We start from the raw sequence: 26,507 nt of genomic DNA on the forward strand, positions 1-26,507 counted from the left end.
AACATCCTACATGGTGATTTGACAACTGTTTGAATCAGATATCACGTGGCGCTCTCCCGAAAGGTTACTATTCATCCAAAAAACTCTAAACTTTTTATTGCACCATAAAATCCTAGGTATTCATACAACTCTAATAGTGCAATTTATTTCATAAAATTATACTCCTAAATGCCTCAATTAAATAAAAAGGCATTTTCATCTCCATAGTGGATCAAGATCCAAATATGCTAATTGACTAAGACCTAATCGATCATCCGATTCATAAAATCTTTTAGGAATTTCATGATGCTTCTAAGCTTTAAAGAAATTCATCTGTCGAATTTCTTTTAGGACATTGCAAGATGTTTGTGAGTATGTTGTAAGATTAGACTTTGAATATTATGTAACTCACATCTTTCTACATGAAAATAATGTATCTTCTTTATTATGTTTATTGGTTACCTATACGCTGTGATTTTGAGATGATGAGTTTGAATAATGCAAATTGATGATGTTGTGGTTTCCATGTGTTAAGTCTTATCGGGTAAAGTGATTCTACCTGTTAACCAACTTGAAGAATCACGCATGATCAACCCGGGGAATCTCTACCCGTATTATCAAGTAAGTCCAATATGAAGATGGTCCACCCTGATCATAATGGAGAATCACTTTACCCGTATAAAACTCATGACAACGTTGTCTAGGTTGATCACGTGTATTGTCTTTGGGTTTGTTAACTAGGTTGAGTGATTCTCCAAGTCAGTTGGTTTGGACTTGGTGAATGAGCTCAAGCGTTGGTCGAGTAGAGTGAGTCCCTGAGTTCATTGGGTGGAGCTACTTACTGCTGTGATTTATATGATGAGATATTGCAAGCTTTATGAGATTTGATAAGAGGGTGATTCCTCGCGTCAGTAATGAGATGCATACATGAGTTTTGCTGAAAGGCTAATTCCTCACCATGCTTGTTTACTTGAATTTTATTCAGAGGATAATTCTTGCCATGACCTATGAATACATGTATTTATGCTTGGAGGGTGATTCCTGACGATGATATATGTGTTTACAAATTTACTTACACGAAATTGTGCATGCATATTCATGGCCATTGTCTCTCATTAATAGTACTGCAATGGGTTTTAACCTATTTGAATTTCTTACAATTTTCACGGTGTTGGTCCTACCTGCAGTTTCATTTACCGGAACCGTAGATCTTGATGTAGATGTAGAGCAGGCAGAGTTCACCGAGGAAGAAGCTCCGACTCACTCAAGTTGTAGGTACAGAGACCTGTCTTCGATAATGTTAGTTGTATTTATTAAGGTGTATATTTTGGTTAGGCAATAAACCATGATCGGTTTGTTGTATTTCGATGTAAGTGATTAATTTATGACTGTATAATATTATTTGGGAATAAGTGACAATGATACATAGATATTATTATTAATCGATGTATTTCTTAATGTATAAACCTCTAGTACATTTAGTATTAGTCTCCGACTAATTCCTTACTTATTCTGCTACGACTTATTTCACTTACCGCATACTCGATCCATGAATACTCGCCTAGACCCAACAAAAATATATGGAGTGTTGTTGACCGGCTGGCATCCCTGACACCATGGATCCTTGCCAGGATGTTTACCTAGGAACGGGGTGGCACAAAGATAATCTTCAATTTTCATCCTCCAATACCCAACGTCAAAATCATCAAAATACCATGCACTGTCCAGTTTATCGCCTAGACTGACCTTTCCATACTTAAACCAACTTTTGACTAATCAAGTGACCACGAAAATCAACATAAAATATATCCACAGAAACTAAACTCAAAGAGGAACAACTTTGGTGAAGGATACTCTGTGAGAAAATACTTAAAACTACTTCAAAAAGGTCTAGTAAAGTGAGCCAGAAAATAAGCCCGAGAGTCTCTCTAGTTTTCTCTCCAAGAAAAGCGTTGGAAATTGATGAACTGAAAGGGGAAGGGACTTGGACGCCTCTTACGCATCTGAGGGGTGATAGGAGGGCTATGAGTGACACTTGGAATGATGGGTGTGCTAGCCAAAACAAGGGGCAGAACCAGCCCTTAGTTTTTTGCCTCAAGCTACCGCTTGAGAGGGAGGTGTGAGGTGGCCTTTGGCTTCACATCATGTACTATTTGGGGCTACTTTGGGCAGTGTTTAGACTGTAATGTTAGGGGCAAAACTTCTCCACAAGCCTTGCTTAGGTGGCTCAAATTCGTGAGACTTAATGGGCCTTAACCGAATGGGTTTCCATTTAGGGTTTCAATGGGGTTTGGTTGGAGTTTGGGTTGCTATCAAGCCCAAATCTAATTTTTCTTAGTCCAAAAAAAAATTTCAAGGTTTAAAATATTAAATAATGATGTCATAACATTAATTTAAGTGGTTAGTAGCATGTGAAAATGATTTAATCAAGTGATTAAATACTAAGCAAAAACCAAGTCCATGTAGGGTTTGGAGACAAACTTTGGGGTTTGGAGAAACCGTTTAGGGTTTCGGTTTCAACCAAGTTTTTGGAGCTTCAATTGGATTCCAAGTGTTTAGGGTTTCTCTAGGGTTGAAACCTTCTTTAGTTTGACACAAATTTGATGGTTAGATAGAATAGGGTTTTGCTTAGGTGGCATGATTACAAATCTTGATTTCTTTCACTTTTCCTCATGAATCATCTTGCTGCCAAGTATCAAATATTATTCACCAATTGTGGCTAAGGTCTTGCAAGGTGTCTAAATAAAACTTTCCTAACCTAATTTGGACATTCCACACTATGATTTTGAAAACACTGCTCTTAGGTGCTACTGTCAAGACTACTATTCACTCCTAAAAAGTGAAAAATAAACTTTGCATTGTAAAATCCTAAATAATCATACTAACCTTAAAGTGCAAATCATTTATTAAAATCCGACTCCGAAGGGTCTCGAAATAATCAAAATGCGTTTTCGAATAAGCGTTTCGTCCGAAAATCAAAAATTGTTTTATTACACCATAAAATCCTAAATATTTCTTTGAGTCCAATGGAGCAGACTGTATCTCATTTTGACACTTCTAAGTATCTCAAATAAATAAAATCACACTTCTGACACTACAGTAAGTGGCAATACGACTACGCTGACATACTTAAAAATATGTGATTGGGTCAATTCCCAAGATTTCTAAAACTTAAAGAAATTCATCACTTGAATTTTTGGCATGGAATGATCAAATCTTTGTGAATATTTTTTATTTTTTTGTTTTTATTTTTATCTTAAACGGATCAAATGGTTCATTTCCGACTCGGGTCAAGTGTTTGCATGTTTAGCTATTTGTGTTAACTCAAAATCGAAATGAACATGAATAATTGACATGAACCCGACACTACCTAACAATTGACAGGGTTACCATAGGATTTTCTTTTCTTTTTTCAATAATTGTGTTTTTCTTTTATTTAATCATAGCCTATTTGTTGAAATTTAATATTTTTTTATTTTTTTGTTTTTATTTTTATCTTTAAACGGATCAAATGGGTAATTTCGGACTCGGGTCAAGTATTTGCATGTTTAGTTATTCGTGTTAACTCAAAATGGAAATGAATATGAATAATTTGACATGAACCTAACATTAACTGACAATTGACGATTTTCTTTTCGTTTTTTTTTTCAATAATTCCTTCTTTTCTTTTCTTTTTTTCCTTTTATTTAATCATAGCCTATTTGTTCAAATTCGCAGAAATGCTATAGGATTGTTCCACTCCGGCCCTTTTGACTTAACGAGTTCACAATGGGCCTAAGCTAATCTGAGCCCAAGCTTTTTCTAACTAGCCGCCCTTTTAGGCCCAAACTTTAAACCCAATTTGCAGCCCGAGATTTAACTACATAGCATCAAACTTACGAAAATGACATTTTATAAAATAACAATCAAACCCAAAAATATATAATAACCCAACTATTAAAACTGAAGATATTTTATTTATCCATACATTTCGGCTCACACATAAGGACGTACATATAATGCAAATCTGGTTAATGCAACACGTTAGTTAAGCTTAGCTTTTTTTTTTATGGAAAATACTTTAGCCATAAAGTGATTACATAAAAGTAAACTCACAAACTGATATGACTTGATGTAATACGTCAGATTGTAAAATTACTTTTATTATAAAGAAGAACTAACGGATTCTATGAACACACATTAATTTGTGAGTTTATTTTGTGTAATTCTTTATGTCTGTAGCAGTTCTCCTTTTTTACAGAGCTTTGTGATTTAAGAAACTTTTGGCCATAACTGAGAACCATATTTTGCGTAGTTTAACTATATGTTATTTAGCATCTATATATGTTGATGTCGTGTTTCGCGGGCCTGGGCAAATCCACACTCCCGATGCCACGATGTGAATTATTTGGAGCCTCCAGCAGTGTTCCGGCACGACTGTACGGTGGCGTTTTGTACGTCCATGGTGGCGAATGGAAAATAAGTGCAATGAAAGTAAAAATAGATTACATCAAGATTTATGTGGTTCGACAATATGCCTACATCCACGGAGGTTTGGGAAGGGAAATTTTCAATATAATATATCTGTTTACAATCACTCATGGATCCTCACATCTCACTGTATAGAGAAAGTTCAAGCTCTTCTTGTTGAGGGTGATGTCTTCCTCGAAGAGTTGCTTGAAGAAGAAGATCTTATTAAGGGAGAGCTCGGTCCCTCCAAGAAGTAGAAGTCGTTCATTATTCTATATATTTTCATCTGGTTCTATGCTTCATATATGTACACATTTGTTGCGTGTGTCAGCTTCCTTCCTTGGCCTACTTTCTTTTTAGCATGCTTTGAAGCTCCCTGCCATGATATGACTTCTCCCATTGGCGTGTTTGACTTGCTCTCCTTGATCCATCTGACATTTACAGCCCTTATTTATCTCTCATGCCCCTTCTTATCTCTTCCTGGTCCCCATGTTTTTCCTTAGTAATGGCTTGGTGGGCTGGGCCCTAGTTTTATGGGCTATGGGTATTTTTTTCCCTCACAGAAGCCCGCTAATTTTCAGCACCATTTTGGGGCTGGAAATTATAAAGAAAATTTTTTGTCTTCCTATTTCCTTTGCTCATTTTCGCTCATATTTCCTCAATTTTTCTTTCTCCTTAGTGTTGGGCTGGGCCCAACAATGCCTCGCGAGCGCGAAGATGGACTCGACCGCCTAAAGAGCGAGCGTGAAGCTCGAATGGTGCGGGAGTTGGACTCAACCGCGTAATAAAGCGAGCACGAAGCTCGAATGGTGCGAGAGTGGACTCAACCACATAATAGAGCGAGCGCGAAGCTCGAATGGTGCGGGAGTTGGACTCGACTGCGTAATAGCGCGAAGCTCGAATGGTGCAGGAGTGGACTCGTCCACGTAATAGCGCGAGCGCGGAGCTCGCGAGAGTCTAATGACTCGTTTTTTATGATGGAGATTCCGTTCGATGGAGATTCTATCTCTGATGGAGATTCCACTTGATGGAGATTCTGTTCAATGGAGATTGTAAGAACTCACGTTGCATATCAGACCAACTAGAGATAGAATTAGGCCTCAAAGAATTAAACCAAATCTTCGCTTTATCCTTTAAAGAGAAAGGAAATAAACGAAGTCTAATAAATTCATCAGTAGTGGCTCTATTGATAAAAGTAGTATAGGCCAACTCAAAATCTTTCAAATGCTGATAAGGACTCTCATAATCCATACCGTGGAACTGAGGTATCACTGACATCATGCCATGCTTAATAGAAAAATTAGGTGTATCGTCTGATAAAATAATGCATGATGGTGTAGTGGTGCGAGTGGGCTGCAAATAATCTCTAAGAGTGCGTGGTGCAGGTGCAGCCATGGTTTGTTCAATTTAAATGTCCTCGTCTGTAGAAAAAACAGAAGAGCTATCTATCTCTGAGTTGTGTATACTACTCTCAGTGCTCAATGTAACTCTAACCAACCTGTTTGAATTGTCTCTCACCCATGACATTAAACATCAGTCTAAACAGTATAAGTAAGGTTCAAGTGACTTAGTAGTAGGTGACAAGTGAAATGTGTAATCAGAGATAAGATAGTGAAAGAAACATTTGAGATGAAAATAAAAAAATAAAAAATAACGAGTCTAAATTTATGTTAAGCAACTATTCTCCGACAACGGCGCCAAAAACTTGACTCACTAAAAAATGAGTAACACAAAGGCTATCCCAAGTGTGCAGAAGGGTGTCGCATAATAATTAGGAATAAATTCCTAGATCGTCTCCTCAAGAAAAGTTACTTAAAATCAAACTCGTTTAAAATTGTGAAAATATTCTCCAAGAGAAAATAAAAATGATGGTATGTGCAATGAATGGAAGAGTGCAACAGGAATGAAAAGGGCACTAGTCACAGACTAGATTCATATTTTTGAATTTTTGAGTGTCGAAATGAAATGTAAAAGACTAACAAATTGAAATTAACAATCAAAGAATCAACTAAACTAAACAATCTTAATTAAACTGAAATTATTTAAGTCCTAATTAAGTTTTAATCAATCTAATAGCAATAGAATTAAGAGATTAATAAAACTAAGGTAAGAATTAAACTAGATTAGAAAGTAATTGACAAAATATGAACTGAGAATTGAAAAGCCCTAAAATCAATATTCTAGAGATCATCCTTGTACTCAAATCATAAATTCATAAAATTAATCTATAGCAATTGTAATCATTGTTAAATGAAAGCTTAAAGAAGCGAGAAAAATAATTAACACAAAGTAAATAAACGGCAAATAAAATGTCCAAAGGTCTAAACCAAATATCTCAAAAATACATCACAAACTTTAAACTAAAATTAAATAAATAGTAGAGAGTGAAAAGTGCAAACCAAATAAATGGAGATGAAGATGGAAAGTAGTGGAGGAGAGGTTTGGAGTGGTAGTTGGACCCTGGAGGAGTTCTTCAATTGTGTGCGGCGCTGTGTGTTGTTCTCCCTTTTGCATCTGAATAGTGAATGAAAAAGAATTTTATTTTCTCTCGTGCGGCGTTCTCTCCTTTTTACGTCTTTTTTTTTTCTTTTCTTTTTATATCCTCTGTTGCTTCCGTCCAATAACCAAAAGAACCATTCTTTTTTTTTTTTATTCTTTGTTACTTCCGTCCAATAACCAAACACCAAGAGATTGGTGTCTTTTTTACTTCTTTTTGACTTTTTAACTAGCATTTTTCTTTGACTTTTCTCATGCATTTCTTTGCCTATATAAAAATAAATAAAAATTAGAAAAGAAATAAAATAAAATAGAAGAATAGAATATAAAAAACAAAATATGTTGTGCATGTGAATGAACATTGTCCAATTAAATCACAAGTTATAAAATTAAGCATAAATCATGCTATTAACCAATTTAAAACACAACTCGGATTTATTCATCTTAACCATTTTTCCATCTAAAACCAATAATAATGTAATGAAATAAATAAAATATATTGGTTCTAAATGTATAAAATATGCAATAACTCAGCTCAATCAATAGCCATCACAACTTGTTTTGAATCCCTTTCAAGGATTATTCTCTTCAATCCCAACTCACTATCAAATATTATTGCTTGAAGATCTGCATAGGTTTCTGCTATAAGAGGATCTGGGAACAAATCTTGTCTCTTCCTCAGTGTAGCCAGAATCTTACCCTCCCAATCATGAACAACAATTCCAATCCCAACCTTGCAGTGTATTCTATCCACTGCTGCATCCCAATTGATTTTGAAAAAATCTAGTGGAGGAGGTTCCCAGTCAGCATTTCGATGAGTAAAGAGTGATTGTTGAGTGGACACCATTGGTTGAGAGGCTCTAAATTCTTGTAGCAACTAAGAGGCATCTTGCATCAATGAGTTAGGGTGAGTGAAAATATCTTTAAAAACAAGTTCATTTCTTCTCCTCCATAGTTTCCAAAGTATCACTGACAGTTCTTCTACCTCTTCTTTATTTAACTTCATGAGCATTTCTTCCAGTAGCTCCTTGATAATCCTGTGGGGAACACATCTTTTTTTAACTTTCTTTGAACACTATCCCTAGACATCAATGGTTGTAGGACACTCCCATTATATATGTTCAGTGGTTTCTGGTTCCCGTAGACAAAGAAGACAGTGGGGATTTTTCATTATTCTCTTTTTACACAGGTTTAGCTTTGTAGGCAATATATCATTACAAGCTCTCCACAGGAAAGTCTTAGCTGCAGGTGGGATTGACAACTTCCAGAGCTTGGTCTAGATACCACTATTTGTGTTCTGTTATGAGCATTGTCCTTGTGATATTCTCTGCATTTCACCTTACAAATGATAAGCACTATTGATAGTGAAAATGCCATAATTAGCAGTGCATCGCCACATTAATTGATCCGGCCTATTACTATGACTGAGAGGAGTTTGGCATATGGCATCTGCTTCTTCCTTTGAAAAAATTTCTTGTACTCAGTTTAGATTCCAAGTCACAGAGTCTGCATTTATCAGGTCCTCTACTTTAGCTTCTGCATCCAGGATTGTCATTGCACTTTAAGGTCTGAAAGTACTAGGTAGGGGCAACCATTTGTCTGTCCAAACTTTGACTAACTTACCATTCCCAACCCTCCATATTATCTCTTCTTGAAGCAAGGGTCGAGGTGATAACAAACTCCTCCAAACAAATAATGGTCTGTTTTCCCATCTTGGCTTGAAAGAAGTCGGTTGTTAGAAAATACTTATACTTGAGTATTCTAGATGCAAGTGAGTTTGGAAACTGTAAAATCCTTCAGCCTTGCTTTGCTAGCATTGCTAGGTTGAAGTTTTCAAAGTCTCTAAAGTGCAGCCCACCAATAGCTTTTGGTTTCCCATCCGGTCCAATTTATCCAATGCAATTTCCTTTCCTAACCTATATGTCCCTACCAATATCCCCTCACCAGTTTATTGAGTTCCTACAACAGTCCTTTAGGAAGCTGAAAATCACCTATACTATAGGTGGGAATGGCTTGTATCACTGATTTAATGAGGACTTGTTTCCCTGCTTGTGGTAATAATTTCATTTTCCAATTACTTAGTTTGCTCCTCACTCTATCTAGGATGCCTTTGAAGGCCTTATCTCTGGATCTTCCAACTAAACCAGGCAATCCTAGATATTCCTCATAGGACCCTGTAGTTCTAATTCCTGCAATGCTTGTGATGATGTCTTTGGATTCTTGCTTTGTATTGTTGCTAAAGAAAATGGATGTTTTTTCTTTGTTCAATCTATGTCCCGATGCCTGCTCATAAAGTTCCAATAGGTTGAGCAAACTACTCCATTCCAAATATGAGGCCTTGCAGAGCAATAAGCTGTCATATGGAAAAAAACATATGGTTTATATGGATATGATCTTGTGCCATTGTAATCCCATTCACTAGCTTAGAATCTTCAGCTTTGTTGAGGATCTTACAAAGAGCTTCTGAACATAAAATGAATAGGAAGGGTGGTAGAGGATCACCCTGCCAAATGCCTCTTGAGGGTTGGAAAGCAAGTTGTGGAACCCCATTTAGTAACAATGAATAAGATACAGTTGAGAAATAGGTGATGAAAAGGTCAATCCACTTCCTAGAAAAACCCAACATTTCCATGACAGCTTCAATAAAACTCCATTCAATTGTCATAAGCTTTGCTCATGTCTAACTTCAAGGCCATGTAACCCTCTTTCTCTCTCATTCTACTTTGTATACTATATGCAATGCTTCGAAAGCAACTATCACATTATCAAAGATTAGTCTTCCCGGGACAAATGCACTTTGAGTGGGAGAGATGATAACTGGAAGAATGGTCTTTAATCTGTTTTCTAACATCTTAGCAATATCTTGTAGATGACATTACAGAGACTTATTGGTTTGAACTCAGAAACTCGAGTTGGATTGTTGGTTTTTCGGACTAGCACAATAAAGGTCTCATTGATGTTATTAGTCCATCTGTTGGTATTCAATGCTGCCAGTACTGCTTCACAGATGTCTTAGCCAACAATTCTCCAATGTTCTTGAAAAAACCCTGCTGAAAATCCATCTGGACCTAGGGAAATTAAGGGATTCATGTTGAATACTGCTTCTTCCACCTCAACAACAGAAAAGTCTTGAAGTAACATTTGGTTCATTTCTTCAAATACTAAGGGTTGCATGTCTTCTAAACATTCTACTATACATGTTGGAGAAATATGTGTATTGCCATCCTCATCTCTTATACTTTTTATGTGGTTGGTCTGTCTCCTTTGGGAGGCATATTTATGGAAAAGTTTTGTATTTTTGACCCCCTCCTTGAGCCATATTTGCTTTGCTCATTGTTTCCATTTCAAAGCCTCTTCTTCAAGCAGACTAGCCACTTCTTTCTAAAGTTTTTTTTATCTCCAACGTGTGAAAACCAATATTATTTTCTTGAAGGCCTTTAAGCTTGACTCTTTTATCCTTGATAGCTCCCTTGTTTGCTTTATTAATCTCCTTACTCCATTGGATCAACTTATGTTTGCACTTGGTTAGACTTTGAGTTACTTTTTCCAATGATTTATCAGCTCTTGAGTGGCAAGTCCAAGTGTCTTTAATAAAGTTATGACACTCTTCTCTTCTACCCCAACTTGTTTCATACCTAAATAACCTACTATATCTTCTTTCAGGCTCCAAGTTACTGCTCACATTTATGAGTCTGGGATGATGATCGGAGTTGTAAGCTGCTAAGCTAGATGCACATATCTCATTAAACAAGTCGAGACATTGAGGATTCCCTAGAACTCTATCAAGCCTTTCTTTAGTAAAATCATGTCCTTCTCAATTATTGGACCATGTGTATTTATGCCCTTGGTAAACCTGGTCACTTAAATCAGTTTCCTCCATGGCTTGTCTAAAGGATTCCATCTGAGAATATGGTATGGCTGCTCCACCATATTTCTCATGTTGCTATAGGATCTTGTTAAAATCTCCCATACACATCCATGCCCTACTGTCCAAGGGTTTTAATGCCCTAAGCAACTGCCAGCTCCCTAGTCTTTTAGTGGTTATAGGGTTGCCATAAAAACCAGTAAGGAGCCATTTCTTCCCTCCATTATCAGTATCAGTAACATTAACTAAGATGTGACTATTAGTGTAGGAGTCCACTTCTACTAAACTGGAGGAATTCCAAAATCCTCAACTATCAATTACAAAACTTTGATCATATCCAATCTGGTTTCTAACTCTTTCAACTTTATCTCTTCTTTCCATCAGAAACACTATGTTGGGGGCCTTACCAGTTTGTATTCGCAAGTCATCTCAACTCATTTCAACTCATCTCAACTCATCTCACTACTATTCATTATTATTCATCAACTTTAACTCACAAATCTCACTACTATTCACAACCCATCTCAACTCATCTTCGAATCCAAACGATACCTTAGTCTTCACCATTGAGTGAAGCTCTCTAACTGTTCGAGGGTTCTCAAGCCCTCGACATTTACAACTTAAGCACTTAATTTCTGCTGGTGGGGTTGCTTAGCAACCTCCACCATATAGTCCTAAGTTATGCTCTTTTCAGGATTGAGCTCTGATTTGGATTTTTTTTAGATGAATATCTAGAGCTATGCTGTCACACAGATAACTTCCTCTTTTCATTCCTGGTGCTTCACTAGTTTGGGTTCCCATATTGGCTAGAGAAGTGGTCCCTACCAAATGAGATGTTCTAGCTCTCATTTTCCATCCTAATTTCTTACCATTACTATCAACTATAAAATAAGGATTCATACTGGAGTGATCAGAGTTACTTACTGGATTGCTGTAGGAGCTTTGATTGGCAGATGGGCCTGAAGGGATGTTGACTTGATTCACCTGTAAGCCCAAATGATTAGGAGCATCCTCTTCCTCCACTTCTTGTGACTACCTCTCCTCATTGTCATATAGATCAAGACTATTTGTGATCTCAGGTAGTAGGCTTTTATCCATCTGACTATTCTTAGCATTAATATTGGGATCTTCATCATCTTCTATGTTTTTGCTTTGCTCCACCATCTGAGTTGATGAATCATCTTTATTAATAATTGTTTCCTTGTTATGTCCCACTTCTCTACTACTCTAGTAGTTGGTATTGACCTAAGTTTTGTCCCTCTACTCCCATATTTTCTTCCACCATATCCATTAGAATTAACAAGTGATGCTCTTAGCCACTTACCATATTGTGCTCTTCTTGTCCCAATCAAAAGGGTCATGATTTTATCCATTGTGCATGCCCTATCTGGATGCTTAAGGACACCACACTGAAAACATATTATTGGCAGCCTCTCATATTTGAAATCTACCCATCTTTGTTTCCCCTCAATTCTTAGCAATCTGCCTTGTGCTTATGGTTTTGTAATGTCAATTTTAACTCTGATTCTTATAAATGTTCCCTAGCCAATTCCCTCATCATCAACATCTATTGTTATCACTTCCCCCACTATTGAACCTATACTTTCCCCTGTTTCTTTTGTCATGTCAGCCAATCGCATGTTGTGAATCTAGATCCAAAAAGGTTCGTTTGTAAAATTAATCTCATTAGGGGGTGTGTGACTATCAAACTCTTGGATACATATCAAATGCTTATCAAAAGACCAAAGACGAAAGTACTTGTTCAATATCAACTGCCTTCTAAAATTCGATTAACAACCGATTATTCCCTACCCCATTCACTATCTAGCTTTCAAGATTCCAGATTTTGGTCATGGTTGACTTAAAAGCTTCTTTATTTATGCTCTTATCCATCAATATGAGGGTTATGAGACAACTTTTGCCTCTTTGAGTGGGTCTTTTAGTTGCTTGTTCCGATAGAAAAACTTTGCCTTGTTCTTCCTCTGCGAGAATGAACCCTTCCCACAGATGCTCTAGTTCTTCTGCCATGAAAATCACGTTAGTCTCCTCTACAATCTAGAGAGAAATCAAGTAAATTTAATAACTAAACCACTAACTTCCACCTTACCCTTCAGAGAAGGAAAAGACCCGCTAGTAGGAATTAAAACTTCGTCTAAAGTCACCACATTATTCAATCGTTAGAGCATGCATCAATTTGTTATAAGAGCACTATTATTTACTAAGAAATCTAGCCATATTTGACTGCAAGTAGTCACTTTTTCAATTTTAGCTAACATGTAGTGACAATTTCCACATTGGATTACTTATTATTATTATTATTATTGAAGAAAGTATTACTGATTAAAGAATCTATGAACACCTATATTCATGCACGAAGAGGAATAACCCTTTAAGCAGGAAACACAGGTAACCATAGTCATTGCAAGAAAATTGTCCTCACAGTGTATAAGCATGGAGATGAATCACCCTATGAGGAATTATCCTCTGTGCAAATTTCAAATATGCATAAATATCACCGAGGAGAGGAACCACCCTATTCTCAAGCGTATAAAACTTAGCATATCTCATCATATAGATCTCATCACATAAAATGTCAAACAAGAGAACTACTTCAACGTTCAATCTGAGGAATTACTCCTACTCGACCAATGTACAAGCTAATTTGCCTGTTTCAAATCCTCCAACACACGCACGCACGCACGCACGCACGCACCCACACACACACACACACGCTAAAGTATACATGTTGCTCTTGGGACATGTCTATCCAGTCAATTGACTCGAAGGCACCACACATGATATGCCTGGAGAATCGCTTCACCCGTGTATCAAGTTACACTAATACAAAACCATTTCACCTCGGTCATCACATGGACCCTTACTCTCCATATGAAACTCATGACAATGTGTCATAAGAATGGCGCGGGGACTCCTCAATCCTCCCATGATGATGACACATGGTATGACTCGCACCCAAAAATTATAATCACCACAAATTTAGTATTCAAACTCATCATCTAAAATCACAGAGTAAAAATAATCCATAAACAAAATGAAGAAGGTGAATATTGTTTTCATGAGAATAAAGGGAAAAGTTATAGAATTATTAGGGGTGTCAATATGTAACCGGATCTATGAACCCAACATGAATATGCCACGAAATTAGCGGGTTTGAGTTTAATGTTAACAGATTCGGGTCAAAATGGGTTGACCCGTTAAGACACGATTTATAAACGGGTCACTAACGGATCAACATGCTTAACACGAAATCAACTCGTTTTGACCCGTTTAGAATTTATTTCAAAATTAAAATGTTGTTATTATTAGGTTGTAATTTTGGAATTTATCAGTAAGCTTATATTTTTGTTATTTTTATCATTTTTATTATAATTTTAGATCTATACTCATATTTGTTATTGTATGGTTTTAATATTGGTTTTATTATATGTCAAAATTTTTAAAATATTTATATATATATTTTAAGATATTGTGGTTATTAATAAATATTGATTTTAAATTTTATATAAAATTATGTTAATCGAATCAAATGAGTTATGCATTTTAGTGTCAAAACAGGTGACACAATAACCCGTTATCTAAATTGGTTGGGTTATAGTTTGAAACGTTTAGCTTAACGGATTGGGTTCGGGTTGACCTATATAGTCAAATGTTCATGACTTGACACGACACGAACACAACCCAAAAACACAATTTGCCAACCCTACAAAATATGCAAATTGCAAAGTTAAATATTCACCCCACATTTCTAGTATATAAAATACTACCTACCTCAGTATATAAAATACTACGGCAGTGTTGACACTGCTCTTCCTCTCTTGAACTAGCTTCTTTGAAGACTCCGACTCCAAAGAACTCTAATGCTTACAATCTCAAAAGTGAGATTTTGACTTTTATCTTAAACAACTTATAGAGTGAGATCCTCATGTGTCCTTCTGACTTCTAATGTCCTGAATAGGGGCCATTTAGTGTTGTCGTCCCTATGTAGGATGACAAAGACAAACTAATGGGACAAAGCACGTACATTCCTACATGTTGTCTTGCGTCCAATCTGCAGTCTTTCCCCAAGTATGGGTCTCCTACGTGGCTTTGGACCATACTTTTGGGTTCAGACGATATGGCTTGCAAGACCGTAATCCTTTCTACAAACTCACTTCGGATGTGACCACTCAGGTGTAGTGTGGGATTCTGTGTATGATACTACTTCCTTCTGAGCATTTATATATTATCCCAAAAAACTTATACATTTGCATAGGTCATTTCCTTGACCGTTGCTCGCCTTAGGCTTGTGCCTTGCCCTTCACCCGAACTACCGACCTCTTCAGCTCTTTTTTCTCACCTCGTGCCTCGCCCTTCGCCCGAACTACCAACCTCTTCAGCTCTTTTTTCTCACCTTTAGCACCAAACTTTCTCGCCTCGTGCTTGCTCGCCCGACACAGGGTAAAAATTCCTTTGATATCCCTGTGCTGAGATGTATTTGCTAGGCTTTCTACGTGGTGCCGCTCGTCCTATCTTTGAACTAGCTACACTTTGCAAACATTGCCTCCTCATTTTCCATCAAACTAATGAAGGAAGATCATCTTTGCCTTCCACTTGCCTCCTCACATGCTAAGTTCTACCTACTTATAATTTTAACAACTCCAGTGTTATTGTCCTAAATTTAGAAGATAAATGTTTTAGCTATAAAGAGATCAAATAAAAGTATATTCACAAACTAACGTTACTTGATACAATGTTAGATTGTAAAACTACTTTTATAGTAAAGTAGGTCTAACGTATAATACGAAACCATATCAATTTGTAAATTTACTTTTTAACGAGATTATTTTCAAAATTAGTACTAGTGTTTTCACTCGTTTGTAAGAAGTTCTCATTTAATTATACTACCATCAATCTCTCATTAGTTTTCGAGTAAGAGAATAGCCACGCGACATACTAATATCACATGTTAGTGAATGTCAGGCTAGGAATCTTATTAAAAAAAACTAAAAACATATCAATGGTTTTTAAAAAGAAAAAAATTAAAATACCCAACATTTTTCCCAAGTTTTAAAAAAGTAATTAGAAACAAGAAAAGAATTCATTATAATAATTATAACAAAAAACAACAACGGGTAAGGGATCCCTCTGCCCATAGGGGCCAAGCCAAATTTGAAAGATTATGGACGACATGTTTATAGGGTATGGAGTGCAGCGAGTTTTTGGAATCACAGCTGTCGAAACTGTGATTGTCCCTCAAATCATTGTATCATTTATAATCTATTTAAATGTTAAAAGCTTAAAGTTCAAGTTGAAAATAATATAAGTGAAGAAACATGATCATAATGGTTGAATCTTCGAAAATGATATTTTGAAAAATATAGTATTTTATTAAAGAATAAACAAAACAATCAAGCAAACCAGCTCAAGAACTGTGCTTTTGTCTTTCAATCATGTTGAATGGATTTTTTCAATACAGAACTGGAATATAAAACATCATGTTTTTAAGCTACAAAGGTTCCCCTTTGCCGTACATGTTAGAAGCAGGATTGAGCAAGAAAGTCAAAGCTTCACCAACATTATCATTAAAATTAGTGAAATATATTGTCTCGTTTATTTTTATTATTCATCTTAATTTATCTAATTTAATTATTATAATTTTTTTTAATTTTTATATAAAATAAAATAAAATAAAATAAATAATTTAATTTTTTCACATTTTAAACTAAAAATAATATTAAAATAATATATTTTAAAAATATTTTATTTAATTTTTTAATTTTAATCTTATCTCTTCTTACCTCGTTTCATCGACAAAAACAAACAAATCCTTGGACATTATCATTCATAATCATCTCATCGGCGATGAGTCATCGCATAATCCTTCCGGTGCGCAATAAAGTATATTTATTAAGAACAGACAATCCGCATGGGTGGGCGGTAAAAAGTGGGACCCTCCCATCGACAATTTTTTATCAGCATCCTTTCATGTCTTTATCCCGTGGATCAATCAATCATTCCTTTGTTTTAGAGATGAAAGAGAAAAGGCATTATAATTTATACCTTCCATGCCAGATTCTATAGGCCGAAAGGTAGGTTTCACTGTAGACCCTATAGTAAAGTGTCTAATCACAAAAAAAATAAGTATATAGTGTTTTATAATTATATTTTAAAACAGAATATTTTTATAATTTTACTTTTTTGTAAGTTATTTAAAACAAATAAATGAGTTTAATCCGGAAGAGTACTTGACTTGATTAGAAGTTAAACTCCTCTCAACTCATTATTATAAATTTTTTAAATTTTAATATAAAATATAATAAATAATTCAATTTTTTTAAATCTTAAAATAATAATAATATTAAAAAATAATATTATAATAATATTTTATCATCTCAACTTAATTTAGTTCAACATCTAAACACAGTGCTACTTTTTCTAACTCGTGATTTCATTGGCAGGGGTCCTTTCTAACTTTGTGCTATTTTTGTGATCAATATACAATATTTTAGTATTATATGTATTTATAGTTTTACTAATAATTTTAAATATAAAATTCATTTTACCAATTTTTTTAATTTTTAATTTTATATTTTTACTATGTGAAAAAGTAAATTTTTTACAAGTATAATTAGCATTTTTCATACCATCGTTGTATTCATTGATATTTAATGAAGTCATTGAGAATTGTTGATTATTATAATTTTGTTCACAAATCTATACTAATTTGAACTGAGCTTCTACTTGTTTAACATTCCAACAATGTTATAATATTCATTAGCAGTGGAGCAACGTACTAGGCACGTTTGCCTAGTTGAAAGAAATTTTATTTGAAAATTAATAATATCCATAGAAGACAAAAATAATATGATTTACTTAAAATTGATTAGTGAGTTGTTTAATCTATGGAAGCTGAAAAACAACAAGGCAATCATCGTGAAAGGTAAAAATAACTTAAATAGGCATGATATTTAGGATTAATTCAATTTTCACTAAAAAAAGTAATATATACCTGATTTGAAGCAATGACATCAATATTATATCTAGAGCATTGATATAATATTGTTAGTGAAGATATATATATATATATATATATATATATATATGAAATTTCAGGACTGCCATATTTTTAAGCAATATATATGTGTTTAAAATGTTTTTGCCAAATCTGACCCATTTACACCAAAAGATAAATAAAACCTCAGATATAAAGAACATAACACAAGGGTAAAAACAACATAACACAAAATATGAACTACTCATACGGATGAACAAAAACACAAATGACCCATTGCCTCATTTTTTTTCATATATGAGTTGAGTAAAAGCTGAAAATTGAATAAAATATTGTTAGAATATATTTTTTAATATTATTTTTATTTTAAGATTTGAAAAAATTGAATTATTTATTTTATTTTGTGTGAGAATTTGAAAAAATTATAATAATTTAATAAGATTAGACGAGATGAGATAGAATAGTTGTGAAAACAAACAATATAACTGATGTACTGACAAAAACCGACAAAACAAAAAAAATGAGAAAAAACAAAATTTGTTAAAAGGGATAAAAACGTAATAAAATCAAGCAAGACATGATTATAAATGAAAAAAAAAAAAAGAAAAAAAAAAGTATCAAACATTAATTACTATTTATTTCCTTATAACCACAAGATATGAGAAAAGAGGGATATATATGATTCCAACTCAAGCTGTTCATACCCATTTAGAAGAAATTAAAACTTAAAAAGAAAAGAGAAAAAGAATATGTGATCTATAGTATCAAAAAGGTTGTCCGATGGATGGTACATCATTTTCAAGTAATTAATTTCGTTACATAAATAGGGTTTCAAGTTGTGTGACTACGACGGGGTACTCATCCTACTCGAAACATATCTGTTGGCAGAGCTAAAAATATCATAGTTACCGACTTTGTCCCTTACTGTTCTCGAAAGGTCATTACTTACATCCAATAAAAAAAGACAAGAAGATATTCTCATAGACTAGAGTCTTTATTTGAGGAGCAATGTTATCTACAATTTTTTTTTTGGAGATTATAATGTAAATTTAAATAATTTTATTTTTAAAATTTTTTAAAATTATAAAAATATTCCTCTTAAAATGATATTTTTTTTCATTTAATAAAATATTACAATCCCCTTTAAAAATTATAAATAAAATTTCTCTTATTGTAAAGGCATATTGGTATATCAGTAGGGTTTGAACAGAGAGATGAGATAAAATAATTTTAAATAAAATTTAAATAAAATATTATTATAATATTATACTTTAATATTATTATTTTGATATTTTAAAAAGTTAAATTATTTATTATATTTTGTATAAAAATTTGATAAAGTTATAATGATAAGATGAGATAAGATAAAATTAAATTAAATATTTTTAGTATCTATACGTAAAAATTTTTTTATAATAATAATATTTTTAATTAAGAATAATTTTATAACATGATATTATTTTATAAAAATATTTCTTATTTAAAATAGAAAAGAAAAGTTATTATATAATGAGAAATTTTTCATGACAATATAAATTCTACATAAATTTAATATAAGAGAGTGATTTAGATTTAAAGTTGAGTTAAGAGGGTTTGAAATGATTTATAAATAATAAAATAAAAATTAAATTATTTATTATATTTTATATAAAATTTAAAAAAATTATAATAAATGAAATAAAATAAATTAAGCATTGTGAATATGGAATGCTCCATATAATACCATCAGCAGAATAGATTGGAGTCCACGAATTGGGAGGAAAGTGAAGTGGAAAAGGCAAAGAAAGGACAAAAGGTGAGGTCCCTTCAAATAATAAAAGTAGCATAAGGCCATGTGCACACCACAACTCTGAATCCAGAACTTTCACGTGTTGCGCTGCATGTCAGTTCATCATAATTTGAGACACGGGAATCTCTAGGCCCAACGGCTCCCTCGCTGTAGAGCTGTTCTTGTTGGGTTTGATACACTCACAGTACTATCCCTTAAAAGTCGGATTTAAGTAAAATGACAGGAATAATGATAGTCTATCATTTTTCTAATACTCTTCCATTATTTATTTTAATTTTTTCTTTAATAATTAAGAAAATAATTATAAGTAAAATTGTATAATTTTTAAATTTCTTTCAATGAATAAAGATATTAAAAATATTAAAAAATAAATAAATGAATACATTAAGAATAGTAACGTGATCGTAAAAGAGTTATAAGTTTATCATTATCCAAATGACAATTAAGTCATGTTTATTTTTTTAGATGAGATGAGATGAAAGTTGAAAATTAAATAAAATATTATTAGAATATATACTTTTATATTATTTTTATTTTGATATTTGAAAAATAATTATTTATCATATTTTATGTTGAAATTTGAAAAAATTATAATAATTAGATGAAATGAGATAATAAATTTTATGAAGGTGAACGAGTCTCTCTTTTATAGTTTTATATTATATAAAAATTAGTTTTAGAAAACTAAATTTTACTTTTAATGACCTAATATATTTTTGTTAAGCTATTATAAAATAGGTTGCTAAGAAATTACAAGAGACTTTTGCATAAATAAATTTATAAATTGATGTGGTTTAATATGATTTTTTATATTTATTTTATGATAAATATAATTTTATAATATAACATACCACATCAAATCACTTTAATTTATAAATTTATTTTTATGAAACTATTTTATGGTTAAAATTAATATTAACTTTATGCATTTATCATGATTTTCGTTTAAAGTTTTGTTAGAAAGAGAAGACATGTTAAGAAAAGTTAAACTTTTAGTCATTAGACAAAAATATCCTTTTCGGCGTCAATTATATGGAGTTTTTAGATTAAGAATATTAAAATTTTAAAATAGCTTATTTTAATATTACAGAATAGGAAAACAGAATAGATTTTCTCTAATTTTTATTTAAACTCCATTAACTAAATTATTCCTATCATATACACGACTCCTTTGAATGATCAACACTTAAATTTATTTATTTTTTGTCAATTCATAAATGTTTGGTTATGCACACTACGTACGATCATTCATCAGTAGAAACAATAACGCTAGTATTAAAAGTAAATAGGACATATTTACATACAAATGAAATGATTTATTCCGGAATCTATACCAGCCTTTGTGATTAAAATCCTTGCTTGATAACGAAATGTGAAAAGAAAAAAAGAAACGTGGAAGAAAGCTAGGAAATTAGAGGATACTTTTGAAAAAAACAAGTTCTTGCGCATGTTACACAATTTCCAAAGACAATGGGATTCATTTTTAAGAGCAAAATAAGCCTATGACCTTCAAAATTATTTCCTATAATTTTAAAATGAATAATACTAATATACTCTCTTATTTTGATATTTCATTTAATCGATCATATATTTAATTTTTTTTAATTTTTTATTTATTAATTAAGAAAGTAACTATTAATATATTAATATTTTTCTTTTATTTTTTAAAAACGTTTAAAGATGTTAAAAATATGTGAAAAAAAAAATAAAAAAAATAAATTTTACTTGGGTGGCATACCCAGTTATCACCGCTGAATGCAGCCCAGCATCACTTTTCTTTTTTTGAAACTCTCCTAGCATCACTCTTTTAAAATAACCCTTAATACCTTAAATCATATAAAAAACCAAAAACTTCTCTATTCTAAAAAATTCTCACAATAATTCTTTCTTCAACAAAGAAAAAAAAATTCAAAACAACCCCTCTTTTTTATAGGTTTGAAAAAGCTTACAAGACTATTAAAAACTCTAATTAAAAATACATATAGATTTTTTATATAAATAAAAGATTAGCCTGAATATTTAATAACAGTTTTGATCTTTCTAAATCAAAAGTTCGACTACAAAAAAATTTTTATAGTCAAGATTTATATTTTACTAAAACCATAAATGACCTATGATTTTCTTTTCTATCATCTCTTATTCTTTCTAACCCTTTCCTTTTTGTTCTCGACTACCATAATTTATAATTTATGATCATGTTAAAATCATGAGATTATTTTGTTATTGTACATTATATTATGATAAATAATATTTACAATCGTAAAATATTATATAAACGTAACGTAATTTCTTTTGAAAAAATGTGAGTAAATATAAGATTCACGTAAAAAAAATTAATTATTTAATAATAAACTTTGTTATATTTTAAAACGATTGTAAGACGCTTGCGCATCTTATACGACTATATCTATAATTAGTCTTATATTATAAGGAGAAATATGGTTATCATTATTCATGGATAAATTCTTAGCATTGCTGCTTATCACAATGGTATAAAAAAGATGTACGTAAGAAGAAAAACTAAACATAAAAATTATTAAAAAAGAAATGATAGTTATAATCGTAAGTGTGTAAGCATCGTATAATTATTTTAAAAAAAGTAAATAAATATAAGATTCATATAAAAAAAATATTAATAATTTTTTAATAATAAATTTTATTCTTTTATAAAACGACTATATAATACTTGCTCACTCTAAAACCACACGTAGAATTATTCTTTCTTGAAAGGATTTGATTAAATGCGTACGACCGTTCATACAATGCCCAAAATAATGATCCGCTGTTTCTTATTGTTTCAGTAGCCTGTCGGAGGCAGCTGCTCGTGAGTTTGGTTGATGAAAAAGATGTCGTACACAATTCCCGCTAGTCCACCACCGACAAGAGGTCCAGCCCAGTACACCCAGTGGTTCTCCCAGGACCAACTCACCAAGGCGGGACCGAACGAAACTGCTGGGTTCAGGGAAGCTCCATCAAACGCACCACCCGCTAGAATGTTAGCACCCAAAATAAATCCGATGGCAATGGGGGCGATAACTCCCAAATTACCCTTCTTTGGATCGAGTGCAGTGGCGTAGACTGTGTAAACTAAACTAAAAGTCATCACAATCTCGAAGACGAAGGCGTTCCAGACGCTCACTCCTGAAGACAGAGAGAAAGCACTGGTGGTCTGTGCCAGGCACAATAACAAAATGTAAGTTACAATCAGATAACAACTATGAAAGTATTGTGTTAAGCAGCATTGAGCATGAAATTATCAATGATTATAATCTCACCAAGCCGCCGGTGGAGAACTTAAGAAGCAGGCAAGCAACGGTGGAGCCAAGGAGCTGGGCTATCCAGTATAGGATGCCACGCAAGAGGGTGATGTTACCACCGATGAAGGCTCCAAAGGTGACAGCCGGGTTGACGTGGCCACCAGAGATGTTGGCGGAGACTGAGACAGCGACAAAAAGACCGAAAGCGTGGGCAAGGGCAGCGGCCACAAGCCCAGCTGGGGTAGTGGAGCTGTCGTTCGTTAGCTTGTTAAACGCCATGCCCGAGCCTTCGCCGGCAAACACAAAAATGAGCGTCGAGATGAACTCTGCCAAAGCCGCCTTCAAGGCGTCCGGGTGAATGGCCTCCTGGGGCCTACCCACGGCAATGTTCCGGATCGGCATGGTTGTCTCGACCGGAGGATTTAGGGGGATAATTAAGCTGTGTGTTTGAGGACTTAGGTGTTGCTCTCCGCTTCTCAGCTGGTGCACTTGCACTTATATTGAACGTGACGAGGCCTTACTATCTGCCTGCAACTTGTGTGATTGGTGGACAGGCTGAGCTATACTAGGATAACAATTTACTCTTTGGTTTTTCATATTAATTTTTTGTGTGGGAGAACATCTACCCATCATTCCTGATCTATACAGCAAAGCAATTTTGTATTAGTTACCGGAATTATTGCCACGTGTACATGTTGGATAAGGGAAATGTAGCATGTGGCCTATTTTTTGATAAGTATTTGTAACATGTGGTATTAGAGGAACTTTGTTTGCTCTTGCTTTGAATAACTTTTGGAAGTTCAGGGCTTTTTCTCTTTTAATTTTTTCTTATGTATATATGTACGTATGTATTTGTAGTGTTGTTGGGATGAATAGCAAATCTGCGGTGCTTCCGTTGTGCTAGACGCAGTTGCTATAATATATAATTGGTCACGCAAAAAGAAAATAATCATATCTCCATTCTACAATAGATATTATTTTCAATTACATCAATAGATATAAACATATTTACGTAGTTAATGTAACAAAAAAAATCAATTAAATAAAATCAATTAAATTCTCATCAAATCAACTAGCCTTATCGGCAATGACAAACTCGGGATCCAAGAAACAATGACGTGTATATATATAGATAAATACGTGGTTGCCCTCTATATTAATGCATGATACTTTAAAATTATAAATATTAATTTTTTTTAAATATGTTTTAAAAATATCTTCTAATATATTTTATTTTTTATAAATATTTAAAAAAATTACTACAAATGAATTTGTGTTTGTGTTTTTTTTTTTCATTTAAAATAAATAAATAAAATACATTAAGACACTTTTGGAGCACGTTTGAAGAGCAACCTAGCAACACTATAATTTATATATATATATTTATGAATATATATATAGTTATATACACACTAAAGAGACAGAGACGTTCAAAGCACGGAACTCTAGCGGTTTTGTATGTTAAAGCATTAATGGGCCAATATTTATTCCTATTACGCTCCTTCCGTCGTAACAAAATGAAAAAATCTAATAATAAATGATTATGCATTAATATTTATTTAGTATGATTGGTCAGAAAATAAATTTTATAAAAATAATAATAATTTAAATTTAAAATATGAAAGTACAGTATTATTACGTAGATCGGTACGCAAATTTGTTTAAACAGAGCAAAACTCTAATCATAATGCGGAGCAGCGGAAGGCCTATTGTCTCCAACATCCTTCCAAAAAAAAAAAAAAAAAAGAAACGAAAGGCACAACTCTTGAAGATCGAACGGCTGATGTGTAACAATACTGACAACATTTTGTCTAACGCGGGCGATTCAACCTACCCCCACGTAGCAATAATAAAAGAAGCAGAGCAAACAAAAAAGAAAGAACAGTGTTATAAAGACGAAATTATAAAGAACTGGTATCAATCATGCAACAGAAGCAAAATAACACAAAGCACAACCCTAGCTTCAGAATCACAAAGATGACTTCCAGGGAAAACAACAGTGGTTATGACATTGACGATGATGCTGGAAAAGATGGCCGACAGTTACATTGACAAACTAAACACAACCACAACTCTAAGACGAAGTACGTACAGCAAGAAAAGCCGCGCCCCTATTTATTTGATACCCAAAATGATGAGACACCGTTTGTTTCTTTGCTCGATCAGTAGTCTGTGGGGGGCAGCTGCTCGTGAGTGTGGCTTATGAATAATAACTCGTACACTATTCCGGCGATCCCAGCGCCGATGAGAGGCCCTGCCCAGTAGACCCAGTGGTTCTCCCAGGACCAGCTCACTAGGGCGGGCCCAAACGACACGGCCGGGTTCATTGAAGCTCCGTCGAACGCACCGCCTGCCAGAATATTAGCTCCCACGATGAAACCGATTGCTATGGGGGCGATGATTCCCAAACTACCTTTCTTTGGATCAATAGCGGTGGCGTAGACTGTGTAAACTAAACCAAACGTCATTACGATCTCGAAGATGAAGGCGTTCCAAACGCTCACTCCTGCGGACAGAGAGAAAGCACTGGTGGTCTGCCATGAACAATAACGAAGCCCAAATCACGATTAAACAACCACATACACTCTGTAACTTAGGGAAATGAAAAAAGGAAATAAATAAAACCATCGATGACTATGATCTCACCAAGCCGCCGGTGGAGAACTTAAGAAGCAGGCAAGCAACGGTGGATCCGAGGAGCTGGGCAATCCAGTAGAGGATGCCACGCAAGAGGGTGATGTTACCACCTACGAAGGCGCCAAAGGTGACAGCCGGGTTGACATGGCCACCAGAGATATTGGCGGAGACCGAGACCGCGACGAAAAGACCGAAAGCGTGGGCTAGGGAAGCAGCCACAAGCCCAGCTGGGGTAGTGGAGCCGTTGTCTGTGAGCTTGTTGAAGGCCATGCCGGATCCTTCGCCGGCAAACACGAAAATGAGCGTAGAGATGAACTCGGCCAACGCAGCCTTCAAGGCTTCCGGGTGAGTAGCCTCTTGGGGCCTACCCACAGCAATGTTCCGGATCGGCATGGTTGTCTGGATGGAAATCGAACCGGACGATTTTGAGCTCACGACAGTTGCGCGTTTTGCTTCTAGGTACTGGTCTCCGCTTCTTAGCTTGTGCTGCACTTATATTGACGGTCTCCGGTGTAGAATGAAGGAAAATTAATAGAGGTTAATAGAAAGGTATTTGGAGGACAGGCTGTGAAATACTCTAGAATAATTATTTACGTTACTTTTCTGGAGCTTTCACATTTGTGGGCCAGCATCTTGCCATCACGCCATATCTATTCCTGCAGCAGGGCACTATGGTATTAGCTGGCCGAATTATTGCCACGTGTACTTTTTTTTCCTTTACCATACTTGTATTTTTAATATTTTTAAATATTTTTTTAAAAAATAAAAAATATAATATTAATAAAAAATACTTCATTAATCATTAAGTAAAATATAAATAAAAAAATTCCAACAGGAGCTACCAGCAGGAACCCCTAGCGAAAAAATTATCATTTCCTTATTAATAAATCACATCATTCGTTTTTGAATACAGAAGTATTTTCAATATATCTTATTTTATCTTATCATTATAATTTTTTAAATTCTTATTTAAAATATAATGAATAATTTAATTTTTCTAAATTTTAAAATAATAATAATATT

The 26,507-nt window shown here is 33.9% G+C and overlaps 2 protein-coding genes across 3 annotated transcripts; both read right to left on the reverse strand.

The window, feature by feature from the left end:
• Positions 1-22,009: 22,009 nt before the first annotated feature.
• On the reverse strand, positions 22,010-23,454 carry LOC121267009 (aquaporin TIP1-1-like). 2 transcript variants are annotated; one of them, XR_005940964.1, is made up of 3 exons: positions 22,866-23,454; positions 22,323-22,759; positions 22,010-22,135 (listed from the first exon to the last, which is right to left on the reverse strand). XR_005940964.1 is itself a non-coding variant. In XM_041170892.1 (2 exons), the coding sequence occupies exons 1-2, from the start codon at positions 23,247-23,249 to the stop codon at positions 22,388-22,390; spliced, it is 756 nt and encodes a 251-aa protein (XP_041026826.1). In that variant the 5' UTR covers positions 23,250-23,454; the 3' UTR covers positions 22,314-22,387. The 2 variants fall into 2 exon arrangements, 1 of the variants encoding a protein (XP_041026826.1); XM_041170892.1 differs by lacking the exon at positions 22,010-22,135 and having other exon boundaries at positions 22,314-22,759.
• Positions 23,455-24,752: 1,298 nt separating this feature from the next.
• On the reverse strand, positions 24,753-26,099 carry LOC121267008 (aquaporin TIP1-1). The gene is made up of 2 exons (XM_041170891.1): positions 25,494-26,099; positions 24,753-25,381 (listed from the first exon to the last, which is right to left on the reverse strand). The coding sequence occupies exons 1-2, from the start codon at positions 25,875-25,877 to the stop codon at positions 25,010-25,012; spliced, it is 756 nt and encodes a 251-aa protein (XP_041026825.1). The 5' UTR covers positions 25,878-26,099; the 3' UTR covers positions 24,753-25,009.
• Positions 26,100-26,507: the final 408 nt, after the last annotated feature.

Source organism: Juglans microcarpa x Juglans regia, chromosome 5S, assembly GCF_004785595.1.
Source record: "Juglans microcarpa x Juglans regia isolate MS1-56 chromosome 5S, Jm3101_v1.0, whole genome shotgun sequence".
NCBI lineage: Eukaryota > Viridiplantae > Streptophyta > Magnoliopsida > Fagales > Juglandaceae > Juglans > Juglans microcarpa x Juglans regia.

What these genes read in the sequence shown, in the direction of transcription:
- LOC121267009 (XM_041170892.1), bottom strand. Translation starts at nt 23,249, where the DNA reads ATGCCGATCCGGAACATTGCCGTGGGTAGGCCCCAGGAGGCCATTCAC. An exon ending in AGTTCTCCACCGGCGGCTTG is followed by an intron (nt 22,760 to 22,865) that starts GTGAGATTATAA and finishes TGCCTGGCACAG; the next exon opens with ACCACCAGTGCTTTCTCTCT.
- LOC121267008 (XM_041170891.1), bottom strand. Translation starts at nt 25,877, where the DNA reads ATGCCGATCCGGAACATTGCTGTGGGTAGGCCCCAAGAGGCTACTCAC. An exon ending in AGTTCTCCACCGGCGGCTTG is followed by an intron (nt 25,382 to 25,493) that starts GTGAGATCATAG and finishes TGTTCATGGCAG; the next exon opens with ACCACCAGTGCTTTCTCTCT.